Below are 27,901 nucleotides of genomic sequence, written 5' to 3'. Positions count from 1 at the left end.
TTTGCAATAATCACAGAATTGATATCGTTCTAATGATCGTTAGATTAATCGATTATTAAAATAATTGTTAGTTGCAGCCCTACTTTGAAGAGTGATCAGTCACATGACCTGATGGTGCATTCCAGACAACTTTTAAAAGTGCACAGCAGTATGGTTACAGACGAAAAAACCCTTTCATTTTCTCTATAGGCAAACTGATTATGAACGATAACTTACAAACCTTTAAAGACAGATCTACCGTGAGCTCTGAGGTTGTTAAACAAGGTATATGCTTCTGTCGAACACATCAGTCCATTATATTTCAACTTCATTGTTAAAAATCATGTATAAAAGCAGTATTCCTGCTGTAGAACTACACTACCCATAATCCTGAAGAGAGATCCACCAATCTCTGCAGCTCCGCCCACTCCCATGATGCACTGTGAATGATGCAATCGAGTTGCTCTCACTACACTCTCAAATTACTCATATATGTGTCTGAAGATTTTACAGTAAATTTAAAACCTATTGTTTCTATACTTTTAATCAACAACTTCAAAATAACCACTGGACCGGCACAACGTGTGAAGTCAGGGCAGATTGATAAACCTTTAATCTTTAAATTATTAGCATTGCATGGGAAGACGTATGAACGTAGAAGTGGTTGTGTATCAATGAATGCCTTCCCTTACACATATTTTGCTTGTTAAAAAGTTACTAGCTCATTACCACTAGCTAATAGCCAGCAAGTTTCAAGGTTTACTTTTCCAAAACACAAAGGAATTTTTTGTTAAGATTTATGACCTGCTGATTCACAGGATAAATGTATACGTTTATATTTATGTCTTGTTCATTTATAATTTATACCCAAACTTTCATAGTTTCATAGAAAATAATCAATTATAATTACTACTAATAATGTAATACCCAATGTATTACATTCATTTATTTTCAGAAATATAAATAAAAAGTTTGGGGGTCTGGGTATCTCAGCGAGTATTGACGCTGACTATCACACCTGGAGTCCAGGGCGTGCTGAGTGACTCCAGCCATGTCTCCTAAGCAACCAAAATGGCCCGGTTGCTAGGGAGGGTAGAGTCACAAGGGGTAACCTCCTAGTGGTCACTATAATGTGGTTCTTGCTCTCGGTGGGGCATGTGGTGAGTTGTGCGTGGATGCCGCGGAGAATAGTGTGAAGCTACATTAAGATTACTTTAGGAATCGCTTAATTCTTCAGTCTGTTCCGATTGTTTATGTTCACGTGGTATTCCTGTTGTTATTTCAATGACCTCCACATGAGGAGGTGGTGAAGAGAAAGTCAGAATGAGCCAGTATATCTCCCCACTGCCATTCTGAACCGGTGTGTGTGTGTGTGTGTGTGTGTGTGTGTGTGAGACAGAGATCCGTCTGAAGAGACGAGTCCTTAAGCACAACATTCGGTATGTGCAGAGGCGTTTCCAGCATTGAAAGACATCCGGGGCTTAGCCCAGACCATTTTATTTTCACACTAGCAACCACTTCCCTGTAGTCCAAAGCTGGTGAGAGGGTATTCTTTGAGTTTTGCTCTGGCTGGGCCTGTTTCTACAGTTCCTAAATCTTCCACTCTAGTACTATCCTCAACATCCTCTCTCCTCCCTGAATCATCTGTGATGCAAAAGAACAGATACAGCACATAACTTATTGCAAATCAGCTTCAAACAACTAATTCATCAAGTGCTACATGTGTCAAATTGTAGACCAATACCACTGAAGAAAATGTATTGGGAAGAGCAGATCAGTGGGATTGCCCTAAGATCTATCATGATTCTTGAATTGTCATGTACATTAACATAAATTCATCACAAAAGAGTTATATTATAGTGAGTAAAGTGAAGCAAAAAATTTTTTATATATAAATAATTTATATTTTTGACATAAATAGTCAAAATCATGTATAAGATCCTAAGTTAAAGCAATACATGAATGACTTTAGTCTAAGTTCATTGACACACCATGGCATCGAACTGTATATAATTCTCATCATCTCTATGAGAATAATTCATCTGTCAAAATCCTTTCATTAGGATCATTGAGATAAACAATGTTTCACTTTTAACTTTCTCTAAAGTAAAGTGACTGATTAATTGCCAGTTTCCATGCCTGATTCTGGCACATCTTTGCTACCCTCAAAGTGTATATTTCCTACAAACTAATATCACAAAACAAGTCACACATACATTTTATGTTAATGCTTATTGGTTATCCTTAGCGAAAACAACACCTGATAAACAAGAAAATTATACTCCGAACGGGACTCGAACCGCGGTCTCCAGCGTAAGAGGCGAATGCGCTAACCACAAGGCTAGATGCTACAACATGTGATGTCAGTCGGTAGTGGACATCTTGAGGTTTAGCCTACTGTGGGTGAAACCCAGCCAGATGATGATCTTAAGACTTAAAGGACAAAAACAAATGTGAATTCTTACCCACTGACTTCTTTCGGAAATTTTAGAAGCCTCATTTGCTTCATTTTTGCTGTCTTTCCTGCTAACTGCTGTTAACTCGCCACTAAGTAACGTTAGTTGATGTCAGCTCCTCCCCAACCTGCTGTATATTCAACAGAGAGGATGAAATAGAGTCGCCCATAGGCTACCGACAGCAAAGGAACTTATTCTATAGGCTACATTATGCCTATGTCTATTTTTACAGGCTGTATGCAGTATGTGCAAAGCCAAAACACAATGAAATAAGGCAACGTATAATTTCGGGGGTTTACATAGGCTATTGTCCGGTTTCATATTTGTCCGTCAACTTTTCAAAATTAATTCGGGGCTACACTCAAAACATTCGGGGCTGAAGCCCCGCAAAATCGGCTGCCGCCGCCTCTGGGTACGTGTGTGACACCCTTGGCCAAAATCAAGTTGTTGTGATCCAGCTAGTGAGATGCTAGCTTTAACATTCTGCAATAAGAATAATTTTAGACCCATTTGTTGATTGCACTGCCAGGCGTGACGTCGCAGAACTAGAAACCATCTCAAAAATAGAAAGCCCTGTCGCTGTCACTCGTCATGTGTTGTGGCTGGTTAGGACAAAAACTCAGATTACTATGGAAAAGATACCCTTTATCTCATGTCGCAGCATTGCATCGCTTCTGGATAGGACACGGTGTAAAATGGAGAGTATTGAGGCAATTTATTGGCATTGCCCAGTTTACGGTTTAATGTCACTTAATTGCAGTAGCTCGTCTGCATCTGGGATTATTAGAAGAAATTGATTGGATTACTTGGCAAAATAAACAGAAGTGGTGGCATTAGTGGGCCTGTAATCCTATATTACACTCCTGAATTAAAATATGGAGAATACGTTCACATGTAATTTTATTTGTCCCTGCTGGAAATATGTTGTGAAACGCTGGGCTACAGTGCGGACAACACATTAAAACCTCAACACTCCTCTTCACGTTTCACAAATCACAAATCACTTTTGTTCATTTCAAAATGTGCTAACCAAAGAAAACGCGCTCATTTCTTTTACATGTGTAAATAAACACTTGAAAGCATGAAATGCTTGAGAAACACTGCATTAGTCCATACATAACAGCCAGTGTAGTCTGCAGTCCTTTGTTCAAAGAGATGTTGGAATTTACATTAAAACTCTGTCCACCTCTTCCAAAAAACATACAAATAAACAACATACAAACTTGGAATGTGTGAATGAATTTCAGTGCCTTTAAATAACTTTTGGTATGATTTGACCCCATATAGCTCTGTTTTTTATGACTTTATCTGTACCTGTACACTTGTAATGATTTCTTGTTTTTCCTTTAAGTTCATTACCTTTTTTGTCTATTTTTATCTGAATACTAATTATTTTGGCACTTTTGTTTACTCCCCTTGGTGCTGGATTTTATTTCTCGTTTTGTTTTTCTGCTCTGAAAACTTGTGTCTGTTATTGCAATACAATAAAAACGAAGTGTGTCCTCTCGTTGGCCAACATCCACTTCAGGCACTCGGAGAACTTAAACAACCATAAATAATGCTTACAGGATGGACAGTGTAGATTCATGGTTTGTGTGTGTGTTTAAATTAAGTGAATGGAATTATTATATAAAATGGGGTTATTTTTTTATCGGGGGTTTTGGTAAAAGACGGCGTAATCTTTACCGACTGGAACGCGCGGACCATAAAAAGTCTGGAAAAACTTCCATCAAGAATAATAATGTGTCTTTTAAAGAAATCAAAGAAATCTCGAGTCTCCAAATCAGTCCACGTGTTCCTCTGCGTTGTGCTGTTTTTTGTAAGGACAAATGTGATGTAAATTCTCATGTGACGAAAGTTAATGCCATTTTAATGCCAAAAACTGTTTCCAAACTAGTTTTTCTCGACATTGGATTTATGCGATTAACTTCAACTGAAAAATATGATGTCGACACTTGTGAAATTGTATCAATGTTTTGCATTTCCATCAGCTTTATTTTTATGTGCTCAAACTTTTTTCACAAACAAATCCTTGGATAGAAACAAATATTTACCAGACAACAGGAGTATTGGAGTACAGCTCATTGTGCTTTCATACATGAGGTGACAAAACTGTCCAAAACTCTTCCACTGTGATGGGCGGTAATTCTGCCTGTGTGTGTGTGTTAATGAAAAGCAGATGTTTCTCGGCCATCTCTCTGCCGTCGGTGAGGATCAGTGTTGCATAAGGATGAGATGATAGAAAGAATTTCAATATATCGCAAACCAAAAAAAAATTATGTATCATATTGAGGCAAAACTCCATATTTTGAAATTTGCAACATTGTTTTCTGTCCATGTGATCATAAAAATAATGACCCGTCAAACATCATAATCTCTCATTGCTTGATTTTGCCCCTACTGTGCTTTTTTTCCCTACACTGTTTACAGGGATTGCAAAAGGTCCTTCAAGTTTTGCTTTTAGAAATTTAAAGGGACAGTTTACCCAAAAATGTGATTTCTCTCATCATTTACTCACCCTCATGCCATCCCAGATGCGTGTGACTTACTTTCTTCTGCAGAACACAAATTAAGATTTTTGGAAGAATATCTCAGCTCTGTAGGTCTGTGCAATGCAAGTGAATGGTGACCAGAACTTTGAAGCTCCAAAATCACATAAAAGCAGCATAAAAGTAATCCATAAGATTCCAGTGGTTTAATCCATGTCTTTAGAAGTGATATGATAGATTCGGATGAGAAACAAATCAATATTTAAGTCCTTTTTTACTATAAATCTCCACTTGCACATTCTTGTGTGGAAGTGACCTCCACCTACTGGTTAGGGCTGGTCATAAGTGGAGGTACAATTCTTTATTAAGAAAGATGCAAACTCATTGCAGTTGCTGTCAGAGAACACAACGCAGGGTGTGTCATGGGGATTGTTAGTCTCTGTACAGTAGCAAAAACACTGCGGGTATGTTTACATTGCTGTTCATAATGTCTAGCTGTACCTAGATCCACACTGAAAGCATGAAGGTTGTCTTTATAGATGTTATAATCTACTTCAAGTTTTGTCTTCTGCCACATTAGTTCTGCTTTCCTGCATTTTATTTTCCTGTTTTGCACTGCTGTTGTGTTTCTCCAAGGTGCTATAATCTTCCTGACCTTTACAGGAGCAATGTCATCAATAGTATTTTTAATGTTGAGTTAAAGTTATCAAGGAGATAAGAGATAGGTGATATGCTCTCTGACAGCAACTGCAATGAGTGGATATAAACTACCAGTCAAAAGTTTTGAAACGCTCATTCTTTCTTTTTTCCTTTCACATTTTAGAATAATAGTAAAGTCATTAAAACTATGGAATAACAAAAATGGAACTATGGGAATCATGTCCAAAGTAAATCATAACTGTGTTATATTTGAGCATCTTCACAGTAGTGCAGACCAGGGTTTCCGTTGTCCGGTAATTACCGGACATTGACCGGTAAAAAAATTAAATGTCCGACAAAATTAAATCTCTCCGGTCAAATTGTCCGATTAAAATTGCCTAATAATCCCGTCCCCCTAACACAATCTGAATTTGAGAATAAGCCTAAAATGTATAAAGCAAAAATACACCGATCTCTTGCTATGTTATAAAGGAACAGGCTCTATCGTTTGAAAGTTATGAAACAACATCGCATGCTGCATTTCAAATAAAGCGCACGCCTAAAACGGCTGCAATATCTAAACAACGAACGATTGAGTGAGACGTTTCAAATATGGCCAGGCCCAGGCAGACTAGCTTTAAAAGCTTTTTTCAGAGGCCAGACGATGGTGAATCAGGAACATCTCATTATAGATAGATCAGTGCTTCTAATCCGCGCATTCGTGCAGTTTTTTTCTCTATCATCAAAACTGAATAGCCTATGTTCATCAGTGCATGGTTACAGTCTATATCAAGCAGGGACACGTTTGTGTGCATTTTATTTTGTGATTTCACCGGAATTAATAGAGTCTCCGCAACGGCGATAGATTGAAACGCGCGTCCTAGTGAAGATTGCGCAACTCGCGCAGCGCGTCGTCCATGCAACTGATAGCAGCGGACACGAGCGCTCAGCTTGATTTCAAAAACAACAGATTTTAGCGCTAGATCTCTTATTTAATAACGGACTAAATGAATGATCTGCTAGTTAACTGGAGATGTTTTATTTATTTGTATTAGGTACATCCGTGCCTCAATGTTTCAAAAAGTGAATGTGTGTGAAACCACAGTAAAAAACAATTGGCGTTGATTGACGCCAATCGGACGTTCATATTTTTTTTCGTCTATTTGAAAGTTAAGCTAATAATAATATGTTGCATTCTATACGGCCTGATTATGTCATTTTTTAAGTTACATAGACTGCCTCCAGTTTTCCTCAACTTGACTAATTAAGAGGCGATATATTTGACCGGCATATCATAAAAATGTCCGTAAAACGAAACCTCGTGACCGGCACCATTTTTTTCTAGCGGAAACTCTGGTGCAGACATGTACTCTTCTTGAGGAATCACCCTGAGATGATTTTAAACAGTATTGATTTTATCTATGTTGGGCACTTATCGACTGCTTTATTATTTAGTCATCAATTTCAAAAACTTTTTTTTATTTAATTTTAGTTACAAAAACTATTAATATTTTCTACATTTAAGCATACGCCTTCAGATCAAAAGACTTTTGAAATCACGAGAAACATCAGTCAAGTGTTTCATAACTTTTGACCAATAGTGTACTTGGAAAGGGAAGACATTTGTTAGGAGCAGAGTTGACAGAGGCCTTTTAATGCTCTTATCCACTCTTTTGTTCACAGAAACATGGTGTTATGAGGTTCATTTAGACTTGCATAGAACTTTTAGTGGCCAAGTGTATTTGGAGCAATACAAATGTGCAATTAGTGACTCTAGAGTGCTGTAAACATTACACACTCGTGTGCTTTGAGAATGTGTAAATACGGTACAGAGAACAGAACTGCACACATGTTGTAAACGAAGCGAGCAGCACATTCAGACCATTTATTTATTTCATTAAATCACAACCTGTGTGATTTGATAATGGCACAACGTCATATCACGATTACGATTTTATTTAGATTCATTTTATTTGTGGGCTGGGCGACATGACGATATATATCGTAGAGATGATATAAAGTATCAATGGATAGAGATTTTTCTATATTGTGTATATTGCGACATGTAAATATCCATGTGCACGACGTTAGTGTTTTTATCAGTGGAAAGGGCTTCACATGAGTGTGAGGGGGGAATAAGTTGCGGCTGGTAAAAGCACCAGTTATTTGCACATGCTGGTTTAGTGCCCATTTCACCAAATTCATTGCTGAACGTAAATTGTACGCACAATTTACACAACTTACATCTGCACAGTGAAGCGAATGAACAGGTAAACTTGAAAACATTGTCAGAGTAATCCTGACTAAAATGAATGAATATGACGAAATATTGACAATATTAAAGAACATTTCCATCAAAAGACTAAAACTATAACTAAAACAAAAAAGTGTGAAAAAAATGAACACTGGTAGCCCGTTACGTCACCATTCGACCCTCAAAGCGGGCCAGTTTGTGAAAGGCAGATTTCCCCTGCCGAAAAAGCCAGCACCATTTTGGTGGAAAAGGGGTATGTGATCAGAACTGCACGGCCTGAAGTTGTAAAAGCACTTTGTTTAGAACAATCATGATAACCATGAAAACCATGAATAGGCCTATTCAAATAGCATTTTTATCATACCAGACAAATCATCGGCTTTAGAATCAGAGAACAGACAACATTCAACTCCACAACAAACACGGTCATCAGAGAGAGAGAGAGAGAGAGAGAGAGAGAGAGAGAGAGAGAGAGAGAGAGAGGAATGCACACATCATATTCTAGTCTTGTCCTGTTCAGTCAGTGTTACTCAACGCATGATATACACATCTCTATCTGTGTGAAAATCCCCTAAAATAAAAACTACTACCACACGGGTGCATTTATGTTCTCCCGTTTTTGCAATGAACTCCTGAAATATTATGGACTAAAACAATGTGTGTTGCAGTGAATTGACCACAGTTAGGGTGTACTTGGGCCCCATTTCAACCTGGTATTAAGATGCGTTTTTGGTGATCCGAGTTTAAACAAGAGTTTCAAAAGAAATAACATCTGCAGCTCAGGTTAATACAACGAATAACTGTATAACTGTATCAATAATGAGACAATTCTGCTCAAAATGTTGCATTAGTGCTTTGATAAAATTTCAGCTGAATCAGAGGAAAAATCTTTTATTTTTTTGCACTTTCTTTGTCTTTTCTGACTTTGTTGCAGTTTATTATCTTGCAGTAACACACTGACATAGTGACTGATGTATGTCGTCATTAAACTGAGACCCTCCCCTCCAAATCCAATCAAAAGTGCTCACACGAGACACAATTCATTGACCAGGTGTTGGGTCTTAGTAATCAAGCATTGATGTGTTGTGTGCGTATATGAGCTATTTTACAACAGCTTCCAATTAATCCAATCGGAAATTAGAGTAGGAATTATCTGCTTCATTAAAAAATGATTATTGAATCATTCTTTTAATTAGAGTTTGCGTTTGTAATCTCTGAGACTGCAGCTTTGTCAGAGTTGATTGTTTATTATTCACCTCAACAAACCAATAAACACAACAGCACTTACACAAAACACATGAGTTTCTGAATAGAAGAAATAGACATCTATGGATCTACTCACAACGGGCCCAACAAATTGTCCACCTACAAATCAAAGTGCTTTTAATCAGGGTTTGTACACATTTTCAGTAGTAAATGCCCATTCATTTTTCACAAACTTCCAAAACTCAACTTGTTTTGCAGCATTTTCAGATGTTGCTAACCATTTAGCACTGTTTAACAGTCAAAATATAAACTTTACGCAACATCACCAAATCAATAACTCAGAAATATCTGCCTTGTAATAATTCATTGTTTTTTTTGCTTGTGAACACCATGTTTTTGCCTTGTCCTCTAGCTTCATCTTTTGGATGTTTCATTGTCAATTTTGTGCTCACTAATTAGAACTTGTTGTCCTATGTGGTTTAAATGAATAAACAGTTACAAGTTTGTTCAGCAGGGTATGATTAGCCTATATACAGTATATATTTGCATTCGCATCAGTTCCACATACACTTGTCAATGTGTGAATGGACATGTGATGCCATTGTTTCAATGTGTAAACATTGATGTTTATTTTTTTAAGATGCACCTTTATTTTGGGCTTCCCTTGATATCATGGCGCATTTGAATTCTTCAAGAGAATTTTCTATTTTAAAACACTATGGATCAGTTCAACCAATTAAAGCAGCTAAATAGCCGTGATATTCTGAAAAGCACTGACGAGGGAAAGAGGAAACATCTCCCTGCACCAGCATCAATTACAACATTTATCACTGTAAACTGTAACAGAGTTTTTCAATACAACTGTAGAAGTTGTAGCCAAGAAAAAGCACAGAGAGCACATACTGTCCTGTCGTGGGTATGCAAGTATTTTGGATTGAAAGACTTGCTTGACTGTAGTAGAGATGACAAATGATCACAGTATTTACCTCATTCCACAAGCCAATGAGCTGTCATCAAACAATTGATCATCACTGTGTGTGTGTGTGTGTGTGTGTGTGTGTGTGTGTGTGTGTGTGTGTGTGTATTTTTTTGAGGACGTCCCAGTGTGGATACTGGAATTGCACTTTTCAAAAAGCATTTTTGCAAAAATTACATTTTGGTTGCATTAGTGAGATCATTCATCGTGTAAAATAGGCAAATAATATCATAATATCGATCGTAGGCCCCTGAATCGAATCAAAACTAAATCGTGGCAGACTTTGAGAGATTTTGGCAAACAATGGATCGCTGGCTAAGAGAATCTATATAAGATTGTATTGTGATGAAACTTGCGATTTATACCCCTAATACACATGCAATTCAAACACATTTTTAAAACAAACTTAATGTATATTCAGCATCCATCCATCCATCCATCTTCAACCGCTTATCCGAAGTCTGGTCGCGGGGGCAGCTGCTCCAGCAGGGGGCACCAAACTTCCCTATCCCGAGCCACATTAACCAGCTCTGACTGGGGGACCCCGAGGCGTTCCCAGGCCAGTGTGGAGATGTAATCTCTCCACCTAATCCTGGGTCTTCCCCGAGGCCTCCTCCCAGCTGGACGTGTCTGAAACACCTCCCTAGGGAGGCGGCCAGGGGGCATCCTTACCAGCTGCCCAAACCACCTCAACTGACTCCTTTCGACGCAAAGGAGCAGCGGCTCTACTCCAAGCTCCTCACAGATGACTGAGCTCCTCACCCTATCTCTAAGGGAGAAGCCCGCCACCTTCTGAGGAAGCCCATTTCGGCTGCTTGTACTCGTGACCTAGTTCTTTCGGTCATGACCCAACTTTCATGACCATAGGTGAGGGTAGGAACAAAAATTGACCGGTAGATCGAGAGCTTTGCCTTTCGGCTCAGCTCTCTTTTCGTGACAACGGTGCGATAGAGCGAATGCAATACCGCCCCCGCTGCCCCGATTCTCCAGCCAACCTCCCGCTCCATTGTCCCCTCACTCGTGAACAAGACCCCGAGGTACTTGAACTCCTTCACTTGGGGCAAAACCTCCTTCCCTACCTGGAGTACGCACTCCATCGGTTTCCTGCTGATATATTCAGCATATTCATGTAAATTACAGCATGTCTGAAAGTGTAAATTTGCGAATGCTTAGTTATTTGCCAATAACTTACTCTCCAGAAGCCACAATGTCATGCTTCGAGGGCTGTGCCAGCGCTCATTCATTAGAGTAGTAATGTGGTTGTTATTTTGTGTGTGCTGCAATAAAAAATAAAAAAAAAGAATGGCCCAGAATCTACGCACAATCACTGATTTAGATGAAGAAAGGCCGATTTACATCAGCAGCCGATCGATTGGTGAAAGTGTTTTAGACCTAATTACATTTTATTGAACATTTCGTGATGATTAAAAAGAGTTTGCCCCTTACTAATAAGGGGTCTGTGCAGGAATTAATAAACATTAACATGTCTCTCTTTATGCAATTCCTGTCTTGATGCAATTCACAATGGAAAGAACTTTCTCAATCTGGCGTTTGGGATCTCTATGATTTACAGAAAATGAGTAAAATTACAGTAGATTTTGAGGACCTTAGATGCTTAAACCGCTAATGATGCATATCTAAGCTGAAATCCAAATGTTTTGATTGTGAATAAATAAAAGGTACATTTTTAGTTTGAACATAATTTGTAAATCAGACACTTTCTTTGGTTGAACAAGAAAAACTAGCTCCATACTATGTGACCTACGTTCGGTTTTCGATTGGGAAAATGGACAAATTTAACAATTTACAGATGGAGCCACATTGAGAGCCCAATATTTTTGGGATCAAACTTTATAGGGCCTTAAAAATAAAGATACAAAAAGAAAAGTTTGTTCTAAACTAGAACCTAAAAGGATATCGAGAAATTTTTTTGAGGTGCTATTGCTATCAGTGCTAATGTATAACGAGAAAAACGATTGATTTCTCACCGTGATTAAAATTATTTACGGAAACAATGAATTCCTAATGAGCCCTTCATACCTGGAACGAACATTCACGGCGAATCGCGCAAAGCGACACTTTTTTTTATTTTTCCGGTGAGTATCAAATAATTTTTTTTTGCCTTATGATGAAATGCCCTGACCAATACAATTTGAGCTGTAAATCACATGTCAGGAGCTGCTGGAGTTCCCAAAAACAGCAGAACATGTTCTGACCTCCGACATTAAATGCTGAAGGAACTCTTGAACCAGCAGTGAGGACGTGTGTTTAGTTTTTCTCATGTAAATGATACTTCTGCATCACTGCCTTGCATTTAAAAAACCTCTCTGATCTTTCATGGATTGTCTTCATTATGTATTCCATTTTGCTGTATTTTGTTCTTATATCTGTAATATTACATAAATCACGGCATATTTTCCTTTGTATCTCATTTTTTAATTAACAACTGAATGGATCTTAAGTGTTTTTATTTGCCAAATATGAATCAAATTAATGCTGTGACTTGCAGTTTACTGTATGTCTTTTTATCAAAATGCTTTTGTACACAAAAACGTGTTAGGGTCTCCTCAAAATCTGTCAGGTTTTTAATCCGACACAAGACAGAGTACACATGGGAAATATAATTGGAGAGAAATCAGGAGGGTAACGAGGGAACACGGTGGGGACCATAAACTAATAATCAAACAGGTAACAAGACAAATGAGAGGGCGAGGTTAGCACTAAAGACAAGACACGAATGTACAAGAAAATGAGAAAACACAAAACCAAGTGCATTCACAAAACACAAGAGGCAGGACTCAAGAGTAAAACCAACTGAAGAGGCTGAATCCAGACACAAGACACAGTAAAACAGAGACAGAACACGTCCTACATGTCAGGGCTCTGCCACAAAGGGGAAAACCCCAAAACTAAGGGCAGAGCACAAAGGACAAAAATCCTTAATTCTGTGCAATTGTCAATAGTCGTTAACAGCTGTCGTTGGCCAGTATTAAAGAATCTAATAATGGGTCAGACTGAAGATGGTTTTGTTGGGTGAGGTGTTGTATTTCTTGCATTATATAGACTCTAGGGCTGCACGTGCTTACTAACAATAAAGAGGTCAAAATCATCTTTTAAAAATTCCTCTTAATGACATTCACTGAATTAAAGGGGAAACATACTTTATTAAGTTTAATTCAGTAAAGAAATTCACTGAAAAATCCTCTTGTTATAGAGTGTTTTAGTCTTGTTTTCCACATATTGTCTAAAAATCCTTAAAACAAGATACATTTACTTGAGAAGCAATATATAAGATATTTAGATTTACTTTAAAAGAATGTCTCTTAAATATAAATGTATTTGGTATATAAGTGTATTTTTTCACATGCGTTCCTGAGAGATGAGTGTCCCGTGACAGAGGGTGCAGTTTCAATCTCATTTAAGATGTAAATCTTATTCAACTAATAATTGACTGGCAGTATTAAAATAGTCAGCATTTGACTGATAGTAAACAGTTATCATGTTTATTTAGCTATTCATTTTATTTGTATTTATTCTTTATCTTTATTTTAATGGTCAGACACTGATTGATACTGAACACACAGTACTGATATTTACTTTCTAGAAATCTACAGTGATGAAAGTGCCTGAAGTTGAAGCACCCATAATATATATAAAGTTCAACAAGAACACTGAGTTGAACAGCATTTTCATGTGATCCTCGACCATCAAGCTGCACCAATATCTCCCTATATCACTGCAAACACTCAAGGGTTACTAATGTAGTAAAGTAAGTACACTCACCATGAACGGTGAACACATTGAAGTGTTGAGATCCCTGCCGTGTGGACTCTCTCTTCATGGCACCCTTGATGAAGGGCAGCGCTGGCAGACTCGGTCTCCTCTGGTCCCCAACAAACTTCCCCGGCTGCTGCCCCATAAGGGCATGAGTGATGACAGTTTGATGATGGAGTGAACGTCGTGTCCTCCTCCTTCAGTGGCACACGGGACGGACCAGAGCAGAGTCCTCAGGTGATGGGACACAACTCTGAAGATCCCCGTGTGTATCATGCATTGACTGCTGAATGTGTGTGGAAATCTATTTCCTGACAGCTCGATTACTGATAATCACTCAAAAGTTACTGATTTTACACTTAAATCGCCATAAAATAGAAGTAGAGTGAGGTTTGAAGCACTATGGGTGAATTTTCATTTCATTTTCACATATTAAATTCATAAAAGGTGATAATTGAATGCATTAATGTTAATTTACTGTGAATGTCAGACTTGCATCCATTTCTCAGAGGAAGGCTGCAGCCCAGATGACTGAAAATGAAGGCTAAATATTAACTGAGGAAGAGGAGGATGAAGGCACAATCAACCTCATGGCAATCTCCAGGTCAAACACATGATGAACGGTGTCATAACTAAGAAACTAAAATCAAAGAATGCACTCTAACCTGCTCTTGTGTGATGAGCTGTCAGTCATAGTGACGCAATCATTCATATTAATGACTCTGACACACCAGACACGTCAATCAACGATGCAGATATCCTGATGTGCATGACATTTGAGTTATCTTCATTATTCACGTGACAGTCCAACTTGCATGTCAAAAAGATTTTGATCTGAATAAATGCAAAACTGTATAAAGCATATGCTTATATGCGGTGGTTATTTGCCGTTTAGACTGTAGTGTCAATCATATGTGAATGATCAGTAGTTATTACACTTCTGCCTCAGCTGTGAACTTTATTAAGATTAAAGTTACTCCTCTTCAAAACAGCCGTTATGGGAGAGTTAACTGTAACATGTAAGTGTGAAACAAATATGAATCAGTGTCTGAACACTCACAGGACCCCTCAAAAGTTCCTCCGGAAACTTTTATCCAGTTTATCTGTCCATGTGTGAGACTTTGATTTGTAATGTTAGTTGGAGTTTGTTTTAGTTATTAAAGTCCTCGTCACTTCCGCGTGCATCTCTCTCTTCTCAGGCGAGTATAAACGCTCTCTTTCCCGCTCTTATTTATGTCCTTTCGGCCACTTTTCAGCACCGATCACCCGCTGGATTCGGTCGCAGAGTTTTTAAAGTCAACCCCCCTCATGTCTTCACTTTATTTCCTATTTTTCAGCACTTTTCTTGCAGACTCTCGTCGTCGCAGGAACCGCCATATTTACGCACGCGAGCAGCGTTGGTGACGTCAGACGCCGCGCTCTTCCGCCAACATTCAGTTCGGTGTCCTACTCCAACCTAAACCGCTTTTCTACACATATCATCATCATTATGAACTCAAAATATCGGTTTAACGTTCAGTTCGATGTCCTACTCCAACCTAAACCACTTTTCTACACATATCATCATCATTATGAACTCAAAATATCGGTTTAACGTTCAGTTCGATGTCCTACTCCAACAGAAACCACTTTTCTACACATATCATCACCATTATGAACTCAAAATATCGGTTTAACGTTCAGTTCGATGTCCTACTCCAACCTAAACCACTTTTCTACACATATCATCATCATTATGAACTCAAAATATCGGTTTAATGTTCAGTTCGATGTCCTACTCCAACCTAAACCACTTTTCTACACATATCATCACAATTATGAACTAAAAATATCGGTTTAACGTTCAGTTCGATGTCCTACTCCAACCTAAACCGCTTTTCTACACATATCATCATCATGAACTCAAAATATCGGTTTTACCGTTCAGTTCGATGTCCTACTCCAACCTAAACCGCTTTTCTACACATATCATCATCATTATGAACTCAAAATATCGGTTTAACATTCAGTTCGATGTCCTACTCCAACAGAAACCACTTTTCTACACATATCATCATGAACTGAAAATATCGGTTTAACGTTCAGTTCGATGTCCTACTCCACCCTAAACCACTTTTCTACACATATCATCATTTATTTTGCAGTTTGTAAAATTATTGTGATTATTCCTAAGATTTTGGACCAGTCTTTAGAAAGAATTACATGGTATTAATTTGGTCATCAATAGTTAACATCAAGCAATTAACAACAGCAAATACAAATTTGAGAACTAACTCAGTTCATCACTACAGACTGACTACATTTCTAATGGATAAACTACTAATTCCATTCAAATAAATTATTTTGTAATAAGATTACAAAATGCCCATCTCTTTTATTAAAATGCCCATCGAGTCTCTTACACAGACAGTGAGGGCTTTTTGATTTGTATAAGCAACAATAAGGCAATTGTTTTTCTGAAAATTTTATTTACTGAAAAGCATATATATATATATATATATATATATATATATATATATATATATATATATATATATGTATATATGTTACATTTAATTATGAAAATGCTGAATCAGAATTATTTTGTTCTTTAGCCTTCATGCTCAACCAGGCGCTGTCTTGTCTCGAGGATGATCTCCTCCGTGATCTCTGGCTTTAGGATGTCTTTAATCTACAAGGAAACACACACAGTTTAATAGGAGAAAGACAGGTCAATTTATTCCGATATGAACATCCATTCAGAGTTCAGAAAAGCCGTTCAGACTGACAGTGATTTGATCACTGGAGGTCTTCCAGTCACTATACTGCCAGTTGTATTGGCTGTTCCTGCTGATGTCACTCTGACGTTAAAGGTGGACTGCACAACTGGACACAGCTACCTTATTTAGCAGCATAAATCTTGCAAACATTTTAATATTTGCAATTTTGTATTATTTTGTGTAAATTTATAACATTATACTTTGAATTTTGTTTCCGTTGAATTGTTTTTTAAAAACGAGATGTTTATAATCCAGCTGCTGAGAGAGTAACAGAAGATTTGTCATCTTCTCTCTTCTTGTTATCATAATCCACCGCTCTCCATTTTTTGCCTTCTGTTTGGAAAACTGTGAAAGCGTAATGGAGGACATTTTCTTTTGCGGTTGTAAAAAACAGGTACGCAAAAATTTAATATTCTGTGGTCTCTCCTTCACAGCTTTACAAGTTTAACCTGCTATAGTTTACTTCCAAATTCAAACCTGGATATGTGAAAAGGGTCCATTTCCTGTAAATATCAGGTGTCAAACTAACCTGACAATGATTCAGTTTTCTTGTGGGTAGAGTAATTGTACATAAACTGCAAGAGTGCTCAATGGATCATGTACTGAGATGAATTTAATCACAAGCCCTTTCAACATCTAATCATGAGCAGGATATGAATTATACATTTCTACAATTCAATTTCAGTAGTAATAATGTGAATTCTTGGCAAAGTTCATTTCATATATCTACAATGTGATTTTAACTTGTAAAAAACCGTTTAAGATATATTTAATTACTCTTCAATTTCAAGCTATCTGAAATACTGAATTTAACATGCTAAATTTTATATCAGTAATTTAACATCCGCACATGCAACTATGTAATTATTCATTGAAATAAAATAAAAAATACTAGTAGCTATAGTTTATATGTGACATTGGGTTTTCAACTAATATATATAATTATATACTGCATTAATTATAGATATGGGTTATTTTTATCAAGAGTGAATGACAGGTCATTGTGAAATTCTGCTAGTGAAAATGCATTTACAAAGATCAATAATTACGTACTTTGTGCATTTCAGTGAGTAATGAAGGCATTTTTTTTATGCAAGTAGAAAAGTACCAGTGTAAAGTTCAAACCTAATTAATGACATGAAGAATTATCATTTTAACTAGCGAAAACGTACTTCTCAGAATGAGCTTTATTGCACAAACAATACAGCAACAAGACAGAGATAATAATAATAAAAAATCTAATAAAAAGTGAATGGCAAATAGAAGTATATATATATATACACGTCTGTACAAATACATATCTGTTATATACAGATGTGAGGGAATGTAATGGCAGTAGATGGTATGTTGTATAAATATAATTAGACTAAGCAGTGTATTGCCCATAATTATTGCTCAATGGGGCAGTTTTAACTAGAGGTTGACCGATTAATCGGCCGGACGATTAATCGGACGATTTTTTGCATTTTTTACATAATCGGCATCGGCCAATATCCACGCATATCAAGCCGATTATTAGGCAGGCGCATCTGTGGGCAGCCTAGTGTTGTTGTGGAACACGTGTTCGGCACACGCTGCCCCTAGAGTCATTTTCCCCTGGAGTGAGCAGACCTCATCCAGTGCCTAAGGAAGAAGCTAAGTTCCTTGGAGAAAACAGTAAGGATTACATTTGTATAACTCCATAATATTTAATTAAAAACTTTTGATATGTTACTGCCAACTTCAAGAAAAAATGCGACATGACGTTCGGCTACTTTGGATATTGATAGCGTAGTTGAAGTTGCATTATCACAGCAGAAGGGTTGCTATCATGTCACAATAAGGAAGCAAGAATTTTGCAATTACAGACAGTGAATCTGAGACTTATTTTTTCTGTCTTATATTTGAGAGGGTTGTCACACAAAGGGCTATTGAAGGACTGGCTTTGGTAAGCTCGGACATTATCGGTTCTGCTGTCGGTACTGGAGAAATTAAGAAAATACATTCTTTATTGCTATAAAGAGAAAGTTATTTTATCTCACCAGCCATTTCTATGTATAATAATATGAAACCATTTGTCTGTGATGCAATTTAGCTGTTCGCAGTCAGAGAGAGAGAGAGAGAGAGATCTCTCACGCGGTGCCACAGTGAGCACAACATGAGCCCTGCTAAATGAGTGACAGAACTAAACATTCAAACGTAGCTTGGTTTAGATCTGTGATTATTAGTCTGATTTTATTTTAGATTTCGCCTTCCAATTATAAAAAGAATATTTATACATAAGCCGCATTCTGTCTAGCACAACTTCCTTCCCTTCACAGCGGTGCACTGACATTTCTCCCTAAAACTCAAACTTAACGTCAGAATCAGAACGATCGGTGATTGTTGTAAAATGCTACTGTTGCTAAATTGCGGGACACGTTTAATAATAAAAAGAGGGCAAGAGATTCCGTTCCCAAGGCGGCGCGCGCTCCGAAACACACCGCAACGAGACAAGCAAAGTATAGGCTACTTTGGGTTTCATGTGCGCGTCTAAACAATCAAATATACACAAAAATATGTCAAAACGACCGGCTTGGAGATTCACTTAAACACAGTTTATGTCTTAAATGGACGTAGTTATGGAAATAGTTGGGAGAAAATATGCTGCATCAGGAGCCTATTAGATCTGAACTCGGTCTTAAAGGGGAAGCGGTCTATTAAACATGTGACGATTGAGCCATTACTGCGAATCAAACAACAAAAGGCAAAGAGAAAATCACTTACAGCTCTTGAATGAATAACTTCTGCATTAATAAGCATTAATCTATCTATGATAAACTATGCAGTGTTATTTTACAATTGATTACTTTATTAGATTTCTTTTTAGACCACACCTGAACAGTAATGTTAGTAGACCTTACTGAAAATAAATCACTGTGCCTATATAACGTTTATATTTGTGTAATATATATATATTATAACAAAAAGAACCGTTAAAAATACCGTTAAAGTACCGGATCGATAAGCAGTATCGGTAAGATAGTAATACCATTAAAACCTTAACGATACCCATCCCTAGTTATGCCTGTGCTTCTCTTGGATGCTCTGAATATTGGATTACGTGTCTGGATTGCCCCTTAATTAAAGCTGCATTTGGATCTCAACCTTCGTGTCTCGGAGCAGTTCGTGACACCTGCTTTGTTTATTTAATATATTTGTTATACATTATTTATACAATATGTTTTTACATTATACATTTTTAAGTGTACAAGTGCAGATTGGTCAAGCGTTCAATAAATGTATTTGTTGAGAAATGTTGTCTATCTTAAGTAATTATTTGTGTTACATTTTATCTTTCAAATAAAAGGTTCAAATAAGAGGTTAAAAACAAGCACATATCGGCCAAAATAAATCAGCAGCATTAATCGGCCATCGGCCGACCCGGATTTCAAAAGATTGGCATCGGCCTGAAAAAACCAATATCGGTCGACCTCTAGTTTTAACTGTTCATGAGATGGATAGCCTGAGGGAAAAAACTGTTACACAGTATGTAAATCATATCCTGCACATGATTAAAAGTCAATAACGACCGATCCTAATGTACAGTTGTGCTCAAGTTTGCATACCCTTGCAGAAATTGTGACATTTTGGCATCGATTTTGAAAATATGACAGATTATGCAAAAGAACTGTCTTTTAATTTAAGGATAGTGATCATATGAAGCCACTTATCATCACATGGTTGTTTGGCTCCTTTTTAAATCATAATGATAACACAATCACCCAAATGACCTTGATCAAAAGTTTACATACCCTTGAATGTTTGGCCTTGTTACAGACACACAAGGTGACACACACAGGTTTAAAATGGCAATTAAAAGGTTAATTTCCCACACTTTTGGCTTTTCAAATTGCAATTAGTGTCGGTGTATAAATAGTCAATGAGTTTGTTAACTCTCACGTGGATGCACTGAGCAGGTTAGATACTGAGCCATGGGGAGCAGAAAAGAACTGTCAAAACACTTGTGTAACAGGGAAATGGATCTTTATAAAGATATCCAAAGCCTTGAAAATGTCAGTCAGTACTGTTCAATCACTTATTAAGAAGTGGAAAATTCAGGGTATCTTGACACCAAGCCAAGGTCAGATAAATCAAGAAAGGTTTCAGCCACAACTGCCAGAATTGTTCAGGATACAAAGGAAACCCCCACAGGTAACCTCAGGAGAAACACACGCTGCTCTGGAAGACGACGGTGTGGTTGATTCAAGGACCACAACATGACGATACTTGAACAAAAATGAGCTGCATGGTCGAGTTGCCAGAAAGAAGCCTTTACTGCAGCTACACCGCCTGCAAGAATTTAGGACCTCAAAGACAACTATTACAAAAGAGTGCATGCTGTCATTGATGCTGAAGCGGGCCATACACAGTATTAAGAACTAAGGGTATGCAGACTTTTGAACAGGGTTCTTTTAATTTATTTATTTTTTGCCATGTTTTGTTTTATAATTGTGACATTCTGTTATAATCTACAGTTGAATATGAAGTAATAAAAGAAATGCGTTTTGCTGCTCACTCGTGTTTTCTTTAACAATGGAACACATATTACCAATTCTCCAAGGGTATGCAAACATTTGAGCACAACTGTATAAATCAAACTTGCTCAGATTGGTGATTGTCTGACACCATTTTCCACGCATCATTTTTAAATGATAAATACCTGCGTGACAAATCATGTAAAACATCATGCAGACAGTCGACTACAGTCTCTCACAGGAGGGGTCGTGTCACTTATCATGACTTCTGGTCACTCTTCTGCAACTGCAGATGTCTGTCAGTGTGAACGGCCCTTCAGCAGTCTGGTTTGATGGGTTAATCGTGAAATGGTGGGTGACAGCACCTGGTGTGTAAGGGAGGATTCATAGCAGTACAGCACACTTGTGTCATACAGCAGAACCTTATGAGCGGACAGAGCCAACAAACAGTTCCTCAACCTGGAGATCACCTCTCGATCCGACAGAGACACAGGCTGATAGAGTGTGAGAGACAACACCATTACAGATCTCCAAATCTAAACTGCAAAATTGAAATCCATCAAAAGCAGAAGTCTGACCTCCATGCTGGTGTAATATCCTCCCGCCTCCTCGTCCTGATGTCCTGGCGTGGGATACAGCCACACGTAACCGTTGTTCCCCAGGATTATAGAAGCTCCGCACGGAAGATTGTGGAAATGAGTTTTCTGTCTCTTCACTAGAGATGGTGACACTAGTACCAGCACACCCTGACCCAGCTGGAAACACAACACCACCCAACATCTTTTTAGAAACATTCAAATAAACCTTTTGTTTTCAAATATTTCTTTGTGATTTGAGTAAATTAAAGTGTACGAGACAGGGTGATATGGCTATGAATGTTTTCTCTCAACATTGTGCAGCCTATTGACAATATACATCATTATCGAGTTGAGTATTTAATAATGGCACACTAGAATAAAGAACTAAACTCAGACTATGGATTGATGATTATGAAATTTGCCTGATGATTAATTGTCAAAACAAATTGTGATTATGACGATTAAATGTCTGTTTTAGGGCTTTCACGTTTAGACCAATTAATCTTCATTCTTCTTAAAGTGAATGTGTGCTTCAAACACTTTCAGAAGTCATTTATTCATATTTAACTTGGAATCATGTAATAAAAACGAGACAATTATATTTTAAATATTTCAAAATACTTTACATATCAATCTTTACTCTTTACACTGTTGTTTTTGGAACTAAGCCAACCAGAATAGTTATAATATTACTGTATGCAATAATAAAATATTTCTTCACTTTCACACATTATTTTATAGCTCTCAGATTAAACCTGCAAGCCCTTATTTCTCATGAAAAGACCTATAATATTAATATTGAACCTTTTTCAGAATGACCGCAAGCGTCCGTCTCCTCTGTGTCTCATTAAGTCTGCTAGTATGAACCCACAATGACCAAGAACACTTGCATTTTTGCTGGAGTTTGGTGTGAACGCACAGTTCATGGCATTTCTATTTATCTTATTTGGCCAGTAAAATGAGATTAGAATTTGAAGGGCACAATAATCACTGCTTTCTCAAATAACTGCGATCGGATGATTTTTTACTGCATTTTAGCCATTAGAGCCAAATAGATTCTAAATGTTTAATGCATGTAAAACAAATCTAGTTATAAAAAAATGAAGGCAGGTTTTCCACAGTTTTCACTAAATAAACAAAATAATATTTTAGTAAAATCAAATTTATACGCAGCAAAACAATACAGCACTAAAACAAGTACCGGTAGTGCAGAAACTACAAATTCACTGCGTTCATTTCTTTAACACAATATTTTTCATACAATTAATTGCACTGAATGAACAATTATTAATAATTTGAGGATAAGGTTTGTTTAGTGGAGCTTTTCTTTTTCTGGAAAACTAAAAATACAGTGTGTAATTCAGTTTAATGTTGCTCATTACAAATCTCTCTGAAAAATCACATCAAAAAAATCATGAATATTTCATATCTAGCCCAGGCATTTCACCTTTTATGAAGTAACTTGAGCACTACGAGAGAAACATCGTTCTTACCTTTCCATACTTCAAACTGCGTGTGTGCAGAGAAAGAGCTCCATCTGAAAATACAGACTGAACCTCTGCCTGAGAAATATTAAAGAAAACAATAATAATAATAAACACTGAAGATGTATAAGCAAGAGGCTGACACTGTCCGCTGTGATTCTTTCCAATCCTTGAATGAATATGATATCAGGATACACTGATGAGATCTCCTTCCTGAAGATAATCTCTCATGGCCAGCTCATCTTCAGCCGATCGTCTTCTCTGAGAGAAAATAAACACACAAAACAAAACAAATCTTGAGCAGGTTACTTATGCAATCACTCAATTGTCCATTCATCTGTGTGTGGTTTCTGGTTTTGTTTCTATGACGAGTGAAATACTGCCATACATGCTCTGAACTCATCTCACATGCCTGCCGTGAGAACTACTGCAAACAACTAATGAGAGAAATATATCATGTGTGTGTAATGAACACTAAAGCTGAAGTGTGTAACTCCTGCACCACCGAATGGAAATGTAAACATAAATATTGTTTTTAAATAGTCTTCCAGAAAAGCAGGGTAACAGAGTCCGGATCAGAGTATGTGAGTGGCAATTTAATTGAATCGTGGCAATCACCTCCCCACTCGTGTTCTCCTTCGCCGTCCCGTCATTCATTTTCACTATATGCCAGTTGATGCAGGAATAAAGAGACGAGACACGAGCATGTAGTCAAGTCAAGCTTTACCGCAAGATTAGAAAAACTAAAAGTGAAAGTAACCTTCGTGCTGGAGATCGAACATTACCAAGTGCTGCTGATTATATATATGAAATTCCATCTTTCCTTCATGCAAGTGTTTAACACTGCTTAAAATGTGGTGAATTATTGCATTAAGGTCCATTAACAGGTGCTGTGCTTGTGATGGAGTATTAGTGGAGCGAGAGAAAACAATGATGCTCTGATTTTTTGAAAACCCGTTCCAGGCAAAATCATGCCACCCCAACAATCAATGTCAAGTGTACACCTGCACCTCACCAGTTCTCCTCCAGGTAGATTGACTGACGACAGCAGCAGCACAGAATCCAGACGGGAATTCGTCTCCACTTTCCATCGTTTCTGCTGCACCTGAATGACACACGCACACATCAGAAGAGAACTTCTATCACACAGAAACAAATCCAGCACGAATCACCACCACAAACCTCTGTAATTCTGCCAACAATCACATCACCAACTTCACCGTTGTATCTGAAAGAGTAAAAACACAGTTCAGGACTCATGTGAATGAACTCTTGTTGTGCTGTTTTGTGATGATATTAACTGAATATTATTACGATTTTGTCACCGTTGCTGGCATCTTATTTGTGTCACTGCTGTTGTGTGTATGTGTTGATATCGTAAGGTGGTGTTAAGGTGTTGACCTGGTCTTAAGTGGTTTCACGCAGATGAGTTTATTGACTCGTTCTACCTCTCCAGCCACTGATGCTGTGAGCCGCTCTTCATCCATGTAGGTGCCATGACCCCTGATGATGAGGACAAAGATCTTCACAATCACACATGATTTCACATACAGGCTGTGTCTCAAACATACATGCTGCCTACCTGGACAGCAACTTTGGTCATCATACATGCAGATCCAAAACAGGGTTTATAAACATTTAATTCTACTCCAAAAAATGTCTATGACTTATCCATCACAATGTCTTGATAGATCTGGACAGAAAAATAAGTGTGACCTAAATATCAAGTTATTCATACATTCATTCTCCTTTTGGGTTCGGGTAATTTTTTTAAACTATGGTTTTTAGTATGGCAACCAAACTTGTATAAAAATGCAATTTTTGTTTATGTTTTAATTTAAGAGATTTAATAATAAAAAACAACAACTGTCATATCAATTTTGACCTGCGCATCAACGGTGTCTTTACACATGATATTATGTATTCTCATGATATCTATGCATACTTAAATACACTTTTCTTACATTTAGCCTCTTTCCCGTACCCTCACACACACTTTTTATTGTCTCCCACTAGGACTGAATCTTCTTTACTATGGAGTCATATGTGTGCCACAATTCTAAGCACACAAAATTATATTTTGAGAATGCAATGTGATATTTTGAGCACACAAATTTCTGTGTGCACAAAATTATAATTTTAGTGCGCAAGATTTTATTTTGAGCACACAAATATGTTCCTGTGTATTGAAGCTACTGAGAAGAGTCGATCAAAATGGATTGTGTGTGGGGGCACAAAAAGTATTCTTTACCAAGAGATGATGGTGTGAGCCTGCACTACGTGAAAATGCTTCGGGAGGTGTTTTTCTGTCACTGTAAATGTTTTCCAACACACGCAGAGTTAAACTGGCCCTGCGGATCACATTCAGACAGTTATAACACACTGCACTTTTTCATAATACAATTGTTATAAGTGTAATCTTGCTTAATTTTGAGATTTCAAATTGTTAATAATTTGAGTTAAAATGTGTAGATGACATTTCCACCAGTGACAGCTCGAATTATTACACATGCAAGATCAACATGAAAGACAAATACAACAGTGCATTTTAAAATAAATGAGTCACCATCTTAAATGTGATTAAAATAAGGCAGTTTCTCTGGCGCTCAAGGTGAATAATGTGCCATCATTTCAGCCAGTCAGAGATCAGGTGGTATATTTTGATTGGCTGGCTAGACCACAGATCATACTGCTGCTAAAAACAGGAGGAAGAGGAGAAGGGATAAAGAAAGGAAATGTGTAACACACCATGACCACATGAAAGCAGCTCTTTTGTGGACAACGGTTTTTATTGAACCTTTATGAAATATATATATATTTTAGTCTGTACACTGCCAATAGACTTGATAAGCTAGATTACTATCCATCTCCTAGTTTGGTCCATGTTAGTATTTGGTTCTCTAGGTTACACTTATGTAGCTACTAAAATGACTAAATACTGAAATTATATTCATGTAATCACTACTGTGTGTAAAGCTCTTTTAGAATAATGTAATAGTGCAGTTTTGGGGAATTGAATTTGACTTCTTTCTATCCCAAAGGATATTCTGAGAGATCCGTTTATTAAAAGAAATGTGACCAGATTACAGTCTATCATGGATCAGCAACAACTGAACCTTCTTCTCTTTGTTATTATTACAAGAAATATAATTGTCTTTAATGAATATGTTATTTTGTTTGCCTTTAGTGTGTCCTCTCCCATCTTTTCGACAGCCTTGTGTATTATAAATATTGCCTACAATAACATATTCTATTCTTAATAGTAAATTAGAAAAGATAGCTAGAAAAGCAGTTTTTGTTGTTGTTGTTGTTGTTGTTGTTGTTGTATAAACTTTTTTTTTTTTAAATAATGATTGAGTTGCAAGGGAAGTATTTTAATACCATATACTTGATGGTTACGCTTGACATTTTTTAAATCATCATATCAATCATTTTAGAAGAAATTGCTTTTTAAACAATGTGTGAAACGAACAGGTGTTTTTAAAATATTTCTTAATTTTGTTATCTCAGACCACCTCATTGTCAATGACCGTAGGGACCAAAGTGTTGTCTAGGTAGGTAGCTCAGAAGTGTTCGAGACACAGCCAAAGACTAAATTCCCTCCACAGTTTACAAAACGAACATAATAAATGACAAACTCACACTATTCACTCAAACAAGTCACTACAGATAGTGATAGCCACTGAAAAACACTTTAAAAGATTCATAATATACAATCATCCATCAGCAGCACAAAATGAAGTTATTCACCCGTATCTGGACCTGTTTACCTCATGAACCCGGTGTCAGATGTGATGATATCACCAGGGACCACCAGATGTTTGCTGTCCAGCTGAGTTTGTGATGCTGCCAGTGAGATATGTTTGTGGACAGTTGGTAATCTCATGTCCACCGCCATGCTTTCACATGAGATCAAGCCAAAATGGCAGAAAGCTTCTAACTTTCATATTAAAAGACTCTGAAGCCCAGCTGTGTCTTTCAGTCACAATACATCCATGATCTTATACAGAACAATTCCACGATTTAAGCACTGTGTTATGTCAATTTCAATATTTTTTTTTTTTTCATTTGTTAATTACCATTGAAGTTAAATATGTGAAATTTCATTTTGTAACCATTCAATGACACGCCCTACAGTGTCCAGCAGAGGGAGACAATGCGATAGTTAAACAACACGTACAGCGTTACACAAATAATAATCATTTTGAGTTTCAAGAATGTACTTTTGTCATCTTAAAGCACATTTCACATGAGTTGAGTTGAGGTGTCAAACGCCACATCGCCCCCCACATGACAAGAGTTGCAGAAAGCGTCACAGAGGGGCGATTTTACCTGTTTGCCACATAAAAAAGCGGGCTGTGCACAATAAACATTGAAAACATGTATTTGGAAGAGAGAGAAAAGTGTGCAGTTGCTTTGATAGTAGAAAGTAATAAAAGGACTCGTTTATTTTTAGAAGCGTTTTCTTGGTGAATTTAAACGAGTTTGATAACTGGGGTCTCTGATATTTGTAAACGACAACGTCATTTTTAATTCTAATAATTTTTAAGATGTTCAATGTCTCTTCATAAATTTGGACAGTTTTTAAATATTTCTTGTTGCTTAGTACTCTCAAAGACATTATTGGTGAAGCAAAAACTTGTGTGTAAACACTTTGGTGTGGTGTCACTTGATAGACTTGAATGTATTCTGCAGCGCTGACGCGAGTCATATGATGACCCTTTACGTATATAAATATCACTCACTTCATAGATTTCAATGTGTTCTGCAGCACTGACATGAGTCATGTGATGACCCTTTACTCGTATAAA

General features: G+C 37.2%; 2 protein-coding genes across 2 annotated transcripts in view; both read right to left on the bottom strand.

The window, feature by feature from the left end:
- The window catches only part of LOC127643156 (tyrosine-protein kinase ABL1-like), a 52,960-nt gene extending 37,809 nt beyond the window's left edge, over positions 1–15,151 (bottom strand). Inside the window, exon 1 of the mRNA XM_052125752.1 lies at positions 13,783–15,151. Within this exon, the coding sequence (XP_051981712.1) occupies positions 13,783–13,918 (136 nt within the window). The 5' untranslated portion in view covers positions 13,919–15,151. The remainder of the gene's footprint in view (positions 1–13,782) is intronic.
- A 1,139-nt stretch (positions 15,152–16,290) lies between these two features.
- LOC127643159 (exosome complex component RRP4-like) lies at positions 16,291–27,001 on the bottom strand. The gene is made up of 9 exons (XM_052125757.1): positions 26,861–27,001; positions 24,492–24,593; positions 24,273–24,318; positions 24,106–24,195; positions 23,286–23,351; positions 23,100–23,168; positions 21,607–21,783; positions 21,394–21,522; positions 16,291–16,444 (listed from the first exon to the last, which is right to left on the bottom strand). Exons 1-9 carry the CDS (start codon positions 26,986–26,988, stop codon positions 16,364–16,366), a joined length of 888 nt encoding a protein of 295 aa, XP_051981717.1. The 5' UTR covers positions 26,989–27,001; the 3' UTR covers positions 16,291–16,363.
- Positions 27,002–27,901: the final 900 nt, after the last annotated feature.

This window comes from Xyrauchen texanus, chromosome 4 (assembly GCF_025860055.1).
Source record: "Xyrauchen texanus isolate HMW12.3.18 chromosome 4, RBS_HiC_50CHRs, whole genome shotgun sequence".
Taxonomy (NCBI): domain Eukaryota; kingdom Metazoa; phylum Chordata; class Actinopteri; order Cypriniformes; family Catostomidae; genus Xyrauchen; species Xyrauchen texanus.
The sequence above is the reverse complement of the archived record's forward strand: the minus strand, read 5'-3'. Positions and strand labels throughout refer to the sequence as shown.

Coding starts and splice junctions, on each gene's coding strand:
- LOC127643159 (XM_052125757.1), bottom strand. CDS start 26,988: ATGGCGGTGGACATGAGATTACCAACTGTCCACAAACATATCTCACTG. Junction 23,352..24,105: donor ATCTACCTGGAGGAGAACTG/GTGAGGTGCAGG, acceptor ATTTTCTCTCAG/AGAAGACGATCGGCTGAAGA. Junction 23,169..23,285: donor AGGAAGGAGATCTCATCAGT/GTATCCTGATAT, acceptor AATATTTCTCAG/GCAGAGGTTCAGTCTGTATT.